General features: G+C 45.8%; 1 protein-coding gene across 6 annotated transcripts in view; it reads right to left on the bottom strand.

The window, feature by feature from the left end:
- The window catches only part of DACH2 (dachshund family transcription factor 2), a 673,780-nt gene that overhangs the window by 125,685 nt on the left and 534,906 nt on the right, over window positions 1–13,189 (bottom strand). For all 6 annotated transcript variants that reach the window (XM_075940749.2, XM_014569659.4, XM_014569658.4 and 3 more), the window contains one exon: window positions 11,559–11,731. In XM_075940749.2, coding sequence (XP_075796864.2) covers window positions 11,559–11,731 — 173 coding nt within the window. The remainder of the gene's footprint in view (window positions 1–11,558; window positions 11,732–13,189) is intronic.

The raw sequence follows: 13,189 nt of genomic DNA, 5'->3' as shown, positions 1-13,189 counted from the left end.
CCAGCACACCTGCAGCACCCTCTGCTGCCACTGGCCTGAGGTGAAAGAGGGTACCATCCTGAACTGGTGTAGATATCCTGGACCTCATCGAGGTCTGGTGTAGATATCCTGGACCTCATCGAGGTCTCTGCACCAGAAAAAGGAATGCCAATGTGTATGGTCACCAGCCTGGCCAAGAAGGGTCACATGTGGATGCTTGACCAGGTTCGCATGAAAATAAAAGAGCTCGGACAGGCATACACTTAGGCCAAGAAACAAAGTGCATGTTCTGGGGCAGCTCATCACACCTGCCACTCCTACAAGCAGCTGCATGCCATCCTGGAAGGGGGGCTGGTCAACTCTCCTCCCTGCCATCATCATCGAGTCTGTCCAGGACACACCTTTGTAGCCAGACAGCCCTCCCCACCCCCCCGTCACATCAATCTTGCTAGCCCTCTGAGATGCCTGTATACTGGGCAGAAAAGGAGCAATAAAAATCATCACAGCCTTGGAAGCTTTGATGCGAGACCAGGATATGCAGGCCCCTCTGATCCTGAGTAAGCTGAAAATATAGATATGAGAAAGAACAATTAAGGCAATAAGCTGACCTTGAGGCCGTGAGAACTGCCTGGCTGGCACCTATGTTGATACGATCACACACAGTCGTCCCTGGGAGAGGAATCTCCCACTGAGAAAAGAATCCCCAGTACTTCCAATTTAGTTATCTCCATTACAAGTGTAAATTAAGTCCGCAACTCCCTTGTAAGAACGGGCGTCACAAAAGACAGACCAGCACCATTTGGCATCACAGATAAGAAAGAGGAATATGTGACCCCATGGGTATAAAGATGGGTCCAGCAGCACACTCACTCTGAGTGTCAATCTACCATCTACCTGTTGGTCGGGTTAGGTGTTTGACCTCCTGAGGTTCCATCTCGTATTCGTCTTTCCTAGGACTTGAGGAACTGATCCTGGCCTGACACGCTGGGACTGAGCGACACAGAAGGGGGTAAAAATTGTACCCGTATGTGTCCTTTTGTTTTAGTGCATGCATAGAATAGAGCTCTTTAAAGATTAAGCTGTCACTTGGTACCATTACTTTCTATCTTCCTTTTTCCTATGTAACCATAAGATCTGTATTTGCTAGCAGTTAAGAAATAGAGCAATAACCATTGTAACCATATGATTTATAAGCTTCCTTAATAAACCAGTAACTGTTTAAGCTTTAACCTGACTTCTTCAGTTGCTGTAACAGAACCAAGCACAATTTAAAAGAACTTCAGCCGGTCATAAGGGACAGGTATAGGAAGAGCTTGGGCGTTTGGATCGTGTCACTCCCAGGTGACAGATCCGTTGGGACATCTCTCAGTCTTCCCTAGACTGCCCGCAGCGAAGGGATCCTGTATCCTAGCAGCTGAAATCTAAGATGTAATAAGCTCTTCCTATAAATTCGGGGCATCTGTCAGCCTGTTGGCTGCCCTCCGCGACGGGACCCCGGTCCTAGCGGTAAAGTCACGGACGTTAAACTCTTCTCAGGGCACCCTCCAGCCTCCTAGGCTGCCCGCTGCGATGGGACCTTGCATCTCAGCAGTTGAAGACTTGGGTGTAACACACACACACACACACACACACACACTGCTCTGACTGTCGGCTTACAGAATTGGCGTAGTCGGCAGGATTGCGCTACTGGTTCACATACAGCAACATGAAGCCTGTCATGATAGACATAGATTTTAGTGGTATACAGAAAGGGTTTGCCTGAGAGGGATGGGGTAACCCTAAATGGGACAAAGAGATGTTAGAGAAAGATTGGGGGAAATCCCAGGAGATCTGGGAACAGTTTCATAACTGGTGAGCCGCTTGTAAGATCAAAAAGGGAAAAGGGAAAGGCACTTGGGAGGAGTGCCAGTCTGGCCAGGAGCAGTGCAAGGCCATGTGGGATCAGCTGCTTTGCCAGCACAAGGACATATACTCCCCTATAACCTCTATGATGGAGTGCATGGCCACACGCATGGAGCAGGCCCCCAGCCACCTTCCCCCCCAACTCTCCACCTCTGCTCCTCCTCCACCCCAACTCCCTGCCATTGGTCATCCCATCGCTGCAGTATGATGTGGTTCCACCAGTCGGAACTGGTTTTCCTCTGCCAGAAGTGGCGTTCTGTGTTGTGAAGGGGATTGAGCATTGTGGCTGAAGCAAGAGTGCCAGGGACTGAGTGAAGGGGTCCTGCGGTTTGAGCTGGTCATTGTTGTGCTGAAGCAGCACATGGGCAGTCTGGATGAACCGATGGAGGCTCCAGGCAGTGTGGACATACTATTTTGAAATAATTCTTAGCTATTTTGATGCTGCCTTGTAGTGTGGATGCGCTATTTCAAAATTATTATTTTGGGAGTTACTTCGAGTAGGGGTGTGAACGAGTAGTTGAGCAGATGATGAACCAATAAGCCTAGGCTTCCTGGTTAATCTCCTCTATATCAGAGGCAGCAAGGGGGGGCAGGAGCTAGTGCTGGGGGGAACCAGTGTCTGTGCCAGTGCAAGAGGGTGGGCAGGGGAAGCTGCCAGAGCCCCTGTCTACGGGGAGTCCGAAATCAGACTGCCTACCACTCCCTCCCCCAGCAGCCTCTGTCTGTGGGGAGCTCAGACCACCCAGGGACAGGGGCTGCTGTCACCTCATGCTACTGTCTCTGTATTAGAGGCAGTAGTGTGGGGCAGCAGGCAGTCTGTGTGGAGAGCTGGTTTTTAAATTGGCTCCCCTCATGGACTTGCTCCTGCTTGGCAACCCGTGCTGACACAGAGGCAGCAGCGCAGAGTAGCAGGGGGCTGCTGGGAGTGGAGCCGGATTGCACTGGCTGCCAGCCCTGCTCGCAGGGACTATAGAATAGTTGACTAAGTGCTAAGAATTCATGTGGTTAGTTGACTATTTTATTACCCTCTAACTAACATCCCTAATTTCAAAATACGTTTTTTCAAAATAATTTCCTACTGTAGACATGCCCTCAGACTCTGAAGACAGTCAAGGTGAAATTCATCCCACACCTACACAATCACTAAGTAAATGGCCTTTAAGTGCCAAACCATTCAGAGGGTGAAGTTGCATAACCTGTGTACAGGACACAGGACAGATCAGAAGCTCATTTGATGAGCTCATTCTAATAGCTTCAAAACTGAAAGAGGGGCAACAAGTCCTGCAATCAACTTCTCCACCCTCAAAGCATGGTGTATGCAATGAAGGGAAGGGGGAAAGAAGAGTCAGTTTGGATGCCTACTACCCAGCTTCCCGTCACTTTTACAGATCTGACAGATGTTTTCTACTTTGACAGTTTACTATTGCCTCTACATTCCAGGCTGAATTTCACCCAAAATTAATCCGAAATATATAAACACCACTGTTTAGCTACCAAATAATGTAACTCTTGTTATTTTATAACAGCTAATATCAGGATTCATATTTCTTTTCCAGTTGGACCTTAATTTACTATTATTATTATTATTACTATTTGTAATGAACAGGAGGAGTGCTGACCAGCACTTGGTGACTGAGGGGTTAAATTCAACAAATGGTCTGGTAGCACTTTATAAACTAACAAAACATGTAGATGGTATCATGAGCTTTCGTGGGCACAGACCACCTCTTCAGATGACCGGAGTTGTACCCACGAAAGCTCATGATACCATCTACATGTTTTGTTAGTCCATAAAGTGCTACCAGACCATTTGTTGTTTTTTTCTGTAACAGCTGGAGTAAGTTAGGGCCCAAGGTTGCTTGCAGGGCTAGCAGTGGAGTGGCTGGTGCTTGAGAATCAGGGAGCTATAACTGGCTCCCTGATTGGCTTCTTCCTAGTTCTCTTGTGTTCAGCAGCTCTCCATGCAGGAAAGAACTAGATCCTTATTTATATTTTAGCCTATCTTGGCTTGTATAAATTGGGGACTGAATGTTTATTCTGATTTGGTAACACCACTGGACCATTGAGAACTCATTGTTGGCTATAGGGAGAAGGCACCCTGCATTCCTGCAAGCCTAATGCTTTCCATATGGGAATGCTTAGGATGTAGACCCTGGTCTGGGTAAAAGAATCAAAATCTGTTCTCAATAAAGATCAAAAATCTTGAACCCAGACCTTGAGTTGTATGCTCACTCTGTGTTGTGACAGCCAGTGAGTGGCACTTGGCATCCATTTATATATTGTGAAAGCTCAGCTCCTTTGCACCCAGTATCAGTTTAAAGGACATAAAATGATTTAGCCATGATTCCAGCATTCTATTTAATATATATTCTTAGCACAAACCTTATCTACTCCTTTAAGAGTACTATATATGGTGCATACATGTTAATAGTCATATGTATTTGCATATTAGGGATCCAGGGGTGGATATAGGGCAGGGCAAACGGGGCAGCCGCCCCGGGCCCCACGCTTCAAAAAGCCCCGTGCATGCGCCGTGGGAAAGGGGGGGGGGTCCATTGTATAATAACAAAATTATTGAAAGGGAATTATAATCTTGATGTAGAGCTGCTCTATAAAATACAGAAGTTTTAGTTTATGTAAAAAGAACTTGAGCTAGAGATCTGAAAATAAGGTCAATAAATAGAATCTTTTAAAGATATACACCAAAATAGTACCGGAACACAGGATATTACTTCATTTATTTTGAACTCTTGCAACTTAACTGAACAGATAGTTCCGAAATTTTTTAGTCAGGTTTCAGTTGGAGTAAGTGTCATGGCTCCTTCCCCACTCTGGCATGATAAATGCAGAAGTGGGGGCCAGCAAGTGTACCCCAAAGCCTTATCTACCAGGCTTTGGTATAAAACTTCCCCCAAGATCTTAAAAACCCTAGATCTTGGGAATAAAACTTTGTCATGGCTCCTTCCCCACTCTGGCATGATAAATGCAGAAGTGGGGGCCAGCAAGTGTACCCCAAAGCCTTATCTACCAGGCTTTGGTATAAAACTTCCCCCAAGATCTTAAAAACCCTAGATCTTGGGAATAAAACTTCCGCTGCCACCACCCAAATGTTGCTAAAGAAACCAGGGGAAAGATCATTTGGGAAATCTTCCCCCTAAAACAAAAATCAGGGCACACCATTAACCACTGCCAGGTTAATAAAAGAAAAGAAAGAACTTTTATTATTACAACAATATTCTGGTTGCAAGTATAATGACTAGAGAGGAAGGTAACAAAATATACTCATGGAGAAACTCCATGGGCCTAGAACTTAGTTACAAAGAAAAGCCAAAACATCTTTTAAGCAGTGCCAGATCTCAGATCCCATACCCAATCCATAACACAATAAAACCTAACGAAACTACCTAAACTTTACCCTACTTACAGAAAATGAAGAATGGTGTCTTGGAGAGAGAGAGAGACATGCTTGTCCCTCTCTGTAGCTGCAGAGAACTCTCTGAGAGACAAAAAGGGAGAAAGGAAAAAAAACCCAAATTCCTTTGTCCCAGTTTGAAAAGTCCCACCTACATTCTTATTGGTCTCTCCACCTGGCTAGGTGTAGTTAACCCCTTAATCCCCAGGCTGCTGGCTAACCCTCATAATCATGACATGCCCACCAAATCATAGACGGTGCTGGACAGCCTCTGGCCACACTGGCTGTGATTTCTTCCTGTAGGTCTAAGATAAAACATAGGAAATACATTATGCACACTTGACTAAACGCTTGAAGACATAAAAAGTAAGCAAAGGCTTCCATATCCATAGAGTACCATCACAGCTATACAGAGAATATTAAGTAGTTGAGTCCAGAAATGCCTCATTAACCAATCAAGCTCTCAGTCTCAAAATCAAATTTAGAATAGCGTGGGGTCTTGATCTAAAGTTCAATTGACCAGGTTCTGTGTCTCTTGCGAAATACATCACTATCATACACCAGGCCAGGTCTTGGCACCACTGAGAGTGTCAGCTCAGGGCGAATTGCTTAAAACCAGGGCTATTTACCGCCCTCAACTGGGGTCCTTTCCCAGGCACCCCTCAAATTACACCGAGCATAAAACCAGGGCTATTTACCGCCCTCAACTGGGGTCCTTTCCCAGGCACCCCTCAAATTACACCGAGCACTTCAGCTGCCTCCCCGGCTCACAATGGCAATGGGATTTTCTTTCTCTCCACGGCTAGTCATGAAGCAACCTGTCCAGACAGTACCCTGGCACCCTGCTTTCAATCTAGTTTTCCAAGTGGGCCACTGCTTCCCAGAGACAGGGCCTAGGTGAACTGGCCTGATAGACTTATGGATCTCTAGTCCCTTCACCGAATCAGACTGGAAACATGCATGTCTCAGCCCCACACACTCTCCAGCAAGCTGGTCAAACACAGTCACTTGGTCACCAGAGGGCTGGTTCATCTCCCTGGCTATCCCCCCTCCATCTGAAACAACCTCCAATCCCTCTGCAACTTCCTTACCCTTGTCCCCACTGGACCTTTCTAACCCTAAGTCACTTTTACCCCCCTCAGGCACAGCAAACTGCTGGCCCACCTCACCATAAGGATCCTCTTCCTTATGACCTTCCGCAAGCAAAAGCTCACCTTCCCCTGTCTCTACAGCATCATCACCCAGCTGAACCTCCACCAACTCCCTTGGAATTCCATTAACTCCCTGAACAGACAGGTCTTCACACAACCCCCCTTCAGGAAAACACACAGACTCTTCTGGGGGGAGATCAGAGACCTCTCCCTCCCCCTTCTGGGCTTCAGCTGCCCCCAGAGCTAAATCTGGGCCCACAGCACTCTCCTCAGCCAATCCAGGCTGACAGGCACCTCCGGTAGACAAGGAACTGGGAATAAACCCTTCCCCCACATGCATACCCCCCTCCTCAGCAGCCAAACTGCCAGGCTCCACACACAGAGGCTGCTCACACTGAACACCCTCCAGAATTTGATCTTTTTCCCCAGCTAAACTTTCACTCTGGCCAGCCACCCCAGACTGCACCAGAGGGACACTTTCCTGAAATAGGGCAGGGAGAGCCCAAAAATCTGACCAAAAATCTGACACTAGCCTCTCCTCTGAGGCTCCAGGCAGACGTGTAGAGGCTTCACTCACAGACACACAACTATTTCCCTCAGGCAAACATTGAGGGAAACTTTTACCTGTCTCCCCATAGGCCTGACTAGCCACAGACAACTTCCCAGATTCACACTCACCCCCTTCACAAACCTCATACATGTCCTGAGGCTGGATTAAGGTATCAGCCTGATTACACCTATTAGCTATCACTGCAGGATTCGGGGTGTCTGGGTGTACAGCCTGCATAGCCTCGCTACGTGTGAGCACTCCCACCCTCTTAGCTTGTTTCACATGCTTGGCCAAATCCTCCCCGACCAGCATAGGAATGGGGTAGTCATCATAGACTGCGAAAGTCCAAGTTCCAGACCAGCCCTTGTACTGAACTGGTAGCTTGGCCGTAGGCAGGTCGAAGGGGTCAGCCTTGAAGGGTTGAATGGTAACTAGAGTCTCTGGGTCAATGGCCTTGGGGTCCACCAGAGCGTGGTGAATCACTGACACCTGTGCCCCGGTGTCTCTCCATGCGATAACCTCCCGTCCCCCCACTCTCACAGTCTCCCTCCGCTCTAGGGGGATCAGTGAGGCATCTGGACCCGAGGCTCCTTGTGGCAACCCCGGAGTGATGAGTTGTAGCCGGCTGGTGCTCTGGGGACAGTCGGCCTTTACATGCCCCAGTCCATTACATTTAAAGCATCGCCTCACAGCGATATCATTGGAACGGGGGGGGGCTCCCAGCAGATGGTATGGAGGAACGGGGAGAGATCTGGGGTCTTCCTGGGTGTATGTAGGGCCCGTCTCTGTGAGGTGGGGATCGGGGGGATCCCCAGGTGTTGATGGGCCCCCTCAGACTGCTTTCCAGGCTGCTGTGGCCCCTCAGTTCCATCCATCTGGCCCCAAGCACTGCTGCCTCTCTGAGGTTTTTTGGTTTTCCGTCCAGGATGTACCCTCTAATCTCTCCTGGCACACCCTCGAGGAACTGTTCCATCTGCATCAGGAGAGAGATTTCTTCCCGAGTGTGGGCCTGCTCTCCATAGAGCCACGTTTCCCAGTTTTTGAGGACACGACTGGCATGTTCAGGGAACGGTGTATTTGGGGTCCACTTGGAGGCCCTGAAGCGACACCGGGCCTGTTCAGGGGTGAGGCCCATCCTGAGTCTGGCCTCCTGCTTAAACAGTTCATAGTCATTTGCCATGTCACCTGGCAGGTCCGCAGCTACCCCCAGTAAGGGACCAGCGATTTGGGATCTTAACTCTCTCATGTACTGATCAGGAGGAATGTTGTACCCCTGGCAGGCCCTCTCAAAGTTGAGGAAAAAGTCCTCAACATTATCCCCTACTTGGTACATGGGGAGCTTTCTGGGGGGTTCAATGATGATGGAGGTGGGAGTGTTGGGAGGGGTACGTGAGGTGTCCGGCTGCCTGGCTTTCTCCAGCGCAACTTGGGCCTCTAGTTCTGCTCGCCTCGTCCCTGCTGCGATCTCTGCCAGTTTCACCTCCTGTTGTATACGCTCGGCCTCTAGTTGTGCACGCCTGTCCTCGGCCTCTCGGGCACGCCTGTCCTCGGCCTCTCGTTGTGCACGCCTGTCCTCCAGCTGTAGGAAAAACTCCATCTCCTTGTCAGTTAGAGGCCTGCCGGTCCTTATGGCATAATCGCACACAGAAGGCACAGGTGGGGGGGAGGGAGAGCAGCAGCTGGCTGCTTCTGCCTCTTCAAGATCCCTTCCCCCAGGGCTCACAGAGGTAAGCTCTTGTTTCCCCTCTCTGGGTGTGGAATCTTTCCGGGTACTTAACATCATGCCTGGCTCTGAGGCTGTTTCTGCCTCCGGGTGTTGCTTAGGAAGGGTTGGGTTCTCTAGGGTTACCTTGCCTGATCGCAAGAGCATGTACTGGGTTCCTTCCCTGCCCTAGTCTAGCCTAGCTATCCAGTTGTCCCGAAAGCTAACAAAAAAACAAACTGTTTGGGTAGGTCTGTGTCTGGCTTAAGGTCTGCTCCTCCCTGAGGCAGCCCAGCAACAAAAGAAAAAACAAAAGGAAAACTGCAAAGCTTGCAACTCAAAAGAAACTTGTGCCCTTTTAAAAATCCTGGGTTCTCCAAATAATCCCACCGCTATGCCACCATGTCATGGCTCCTTCCCCACTCTGGCATGATAAATGCAGAAGTGGGGGCCAGCAAGTGTACCCCAAAGCCTTATCTACCAGGCTTTGGTATAAAACTTCCCCCAAGATCTTAAAAACCCTAGATCTTGGGAATAAAACTTCCGCTGCCACCACCCAAATGTTGCTAAAGAAACCAGGGGAAAGATCATTTGGGAAATCTTCCCCCTAAAACAAAAATCAGGGCACACCATTAACCACTGCCAGGTTAATAAAAGAAAAGAAAGAACTTTTATTATTACAACAATATTCTGGTTGCAAGTATAATGACTAGAGAGGAAGGTAACAAAATATACTCATGGAGAAACTCCATGGGCCTAGAACTTAGTTACAAAGAAAAGCCAAAACATCTTTTAAGCAGTGCCAGATCTCAGATCCCATACCCAATCCATAACACAATAAAACCTAACGAAACTACCTAAACTTTACCCTACTTACAGAAAATGAAGAATGGTGTCTTGGAGAGAGAGAGAGACATGCTTGTCCCTCTCTGTAGCTGCAGAGAACTCTCTGAGAGACAAAAAGGGAGAAAAGAAAAAAACCCAAATTCCTTTGTCCCAGTTTGAAAAGTCCCACCTACATTCCTATTGGTCACTCCACCTGGCTAGGTGTAGTTAACCCCTTAATCCCCAGGCTGCTGGCTAACCCTCATAATCATGACAGTAAGTTTTTACAGCTAAGCTGTAAATCCCCAAAAGTAGGGATTTATAATGGGACTCTGGCAGACCCTTAACTATAGCAGCAGGTGCCAGGGCAATCACATTAGATTATATTATAGATGGCAAAGAAAGGTTTGTGAATCTGGCCATTGTGGCTACCTAATTTATAACTCTCCTGTCAAGAAGAAATCAACTTTCATAGTTATGACATTTCTTTCTCGAGTGCTAAATGTTAACTTTGCTGATCATGCATATTTTGGAAGGACAGCTTATTTCTATATGGCAAATGTGACATAAAAAGCATGAGGACTTAAATCAAATCCTTTTTAAAGCAGCCCATTCACACTAATAGGAAATAGGCTAAACGGTATTTTAGAAGTCTAATTATGAATTTATGTAAACAGTATATCCAATTCAGTTTTACATTTTAAGTAGCTGCATCATGTCGTAATTATAATATACCTAAAATGTGATCAGTTTTATGTACTCATATTACATGGACTTAAACAGTGTCAAGTCAGTGTGATATAACAGAATAATAAATTATGACAAATACAATTTGAGAATCCCATTGCAGTTTATAAACATTCAGGATCAGACTGGTGCACAAAGCAAGGAGAGAACATAGGGAGTCTTTCATCTTCCCTTGAACACTTACACAAGGGGTAGCCACAGTCTTACTCCTTGGGCAGTCAGAAGGCAACGGGGAGAAAGCATCAATAAACATTCTCAAATTGAGCAATATAGCAAAGGATTCTGTGAAAGGCTGTGGCAGCAAGCACTCCATTGCATATTCCTCTGTGTCAGACAGGAGTAATTCTGGCTAGAATGCCCCTAGAACCTATCGCTGCTGCAAAGGTTTTATACATCTCCCCACTGCAGGTTGTAATAATAAAAAGTACAAAGGAGTCCTATCATCACAAGATTCCTGTGTGGCAAGGGAAGCTGTAAGCCTACTGCGCCTTTTAATATTGAGAGGTTTCATTCAGGAAGTCAATAGAAGAGCCAGGAATAACAATCAGAACCCATGATTTCTAAAATGGTAGTATTTTAAGTGCTTGTGAAAATAAGTGAAAATGACTATAAAAGAGGCAAAGTGACGGAGAACTAAGACCCAACATTCCTAACATTTAAAGTAATATTTTAACACACAAGACAAAATGTGAATAAAATTACCTCAAAATAGTACAATTTGTAAATTTATTTTTTATAATTGCTAGAGAAACACACATGCCCAAAAATTAAAACTGACAAAAGTCCTTTCTAATTTTGCTCAAATAAAAAGATGACACAAACCATTTTTCTTAAATTTTACAAAAACTTCCACATTGTAGCTACCTACTCTTCTATATAACCATCAGTTATGATCCTTTACACTTCTATTTCTAATCTCTTTCCTCTGAGAATTTATGGTTCTCTCTTTAAAATATTTCTAAGTATATTTTTACACTATATTTTAAAATGTCTTTAGAGTCATAATTAAGTACAACACTAGCTAACCTCCCAACATCTTGTCCATGTTATTTTGTTTTGAATGATATAATATCCTTGCATCAGTATTATTTGCTTAGTGATTGTTATCAATATTTATTTATATTGCAATAGTACCTAAAGATTCCTGCCAAGAACCTAGACCCAGTGTGCTAGCTGCTGTACAAACACATAGCTGCTCATTTATGTTCCCAAGGAATCAGTGTACTGCAATTAGAAGACTGTTTTTTTATCTACAAACCATTGTTTTCTAAATTAATATTGGACTCTTACCTTTATAACTGAGGCCCCTGCTCTGGAAAGAGGACTATGCATCTGGGCTGCAGCAGCCATGTTAGCTATAGTATTGAGGTGGTTCATCTGATTCATTGCCATTGCAACAGAAGCAGGAGGTAGGCTGACTGGGAGTAGAGGATGGGGCATCATCATGAATGGCAGATCTATCCCTAAAAAAATGGTGGGCATGATGGTATGTTAGTCTCTCATTTCATAATCCAAAACTTTACTTCAAGAGCGCAAGTATCATATTACAGAACTAGTAATTAGTCTAGGTTGTCATTATAGTCTGAAGTTTATATGATTAATATGACATTGCCACTTAAAATAATTAAAAAGACAGAAAGAATACCTCATGCTTAATGATATTTGCATCCCATAAGAGGACTATAGGTACTGCACTTATGAAAGATAAATCTAGCTGTAACCAAACAGACAATATTAACAAAAAATGGGTGGCCACAATCTGCAAGCTCAATGGTACATTTCCTCAGTAGTGTAAAAATCCATAAGATATACAGATATGATTACAGTTATATTCAAACAGATTAAGGGGTAAGTTAACTAATACAATCTATTCTGTATCAAGAAAAGGCCTGATTACAAGATAGTAGCTAAATTTGGGAACTGAGATGTTTAGTGGTCCAGTTTAAGATAAAAAATATTTCTACATAAGGCTAAGGACCTAATTTTCATGTATACTGAAGCCTCTTCACACTGCTTTGGCTTTATAAAGGGGATTGGAAAATGAGTGAATTATATGCATGCCAACATTAAGAATCTCTGACACTGCCAGGGTGGTGTAAAGTAGTCTTGGTGTAAATGAGAATCAGATTCCAATACTGTCTGATATCCCTTAACGTGTATATATCCCACGTCACCTGTCTTACAACAGATCAGGGGTGGCCCGTGGATGTAGGCAACCTCGGCAGTTGCCTAGGGCACCACGTTTAACGCGGTGCCCAATGATGATATCACACCATTGAGGGGTATGAAGGCGGGGGCACCGATCGCGCATTCCGCCTAGGGTGCCAGTTGCCGGCAGCTCTCCTCGAACCGCTTCTGCAACAGATTACATAAGGGTATATCTACACTACCCCGCTAGTTCGAACTAGTGGGGTAATGTAGGCATACCGCACTTGCAAATGAAGCCCGGTATTTGAATTTCCCGGGCTTCATTTGCATAAACTGGGCGCCGCCATTTTTAAATCCCTGCTCGTTCGAACCCCGTACCATGCGGCTACACGCGGCACAAACTAGATAGTTCGGACTAGGCTTCCTAGTCCGAACTACCGTTACTCCTCATTCCATGAGGAGTAACGGTAATTCGGACTAGGAAGCCTAGTCCGAACTACCTAGTTCGTGCCGCGTGTAGCCGCGTGGCACAAGGTTCGAACGAGCAGGGATTTAAAAATGGTGGCGCCCAGTTTATACAAATGAAGCCTGGGAAATTCAAATCCCGGGCTTCATTTGCAAGTGCGGTATGCCTACATTACCCCACTAGTTCGAACTAGCGGGGTAGTGTAGACATACCCATAGTTTTCAGAGACCAGATAGCAAAAACGCTCCAAAAACCCACCACTTGCCCACAAATGGTGGAATCATCTGTATACTAAGCACCCAGACTG

The sequence above is a fragment of the Pelodiscus sinensis genome, chromosome 13, assembly GCF_052426305.1.
Source record: "Pelodiscus sinensis isolate ZL-2025 chromosome 13, ASM5242630v1, whole genome shotgun sequence".
NCBI lineage: Eukaryota > Metazoa > Chordata > Testudines > Trionychidae > Pelodiscus > Pelodiscus sinensis.
Note: the sequence above shows the minus strand (reverse complement) of the source record. Positions and strands in the feature narration are given on the sequence as shown.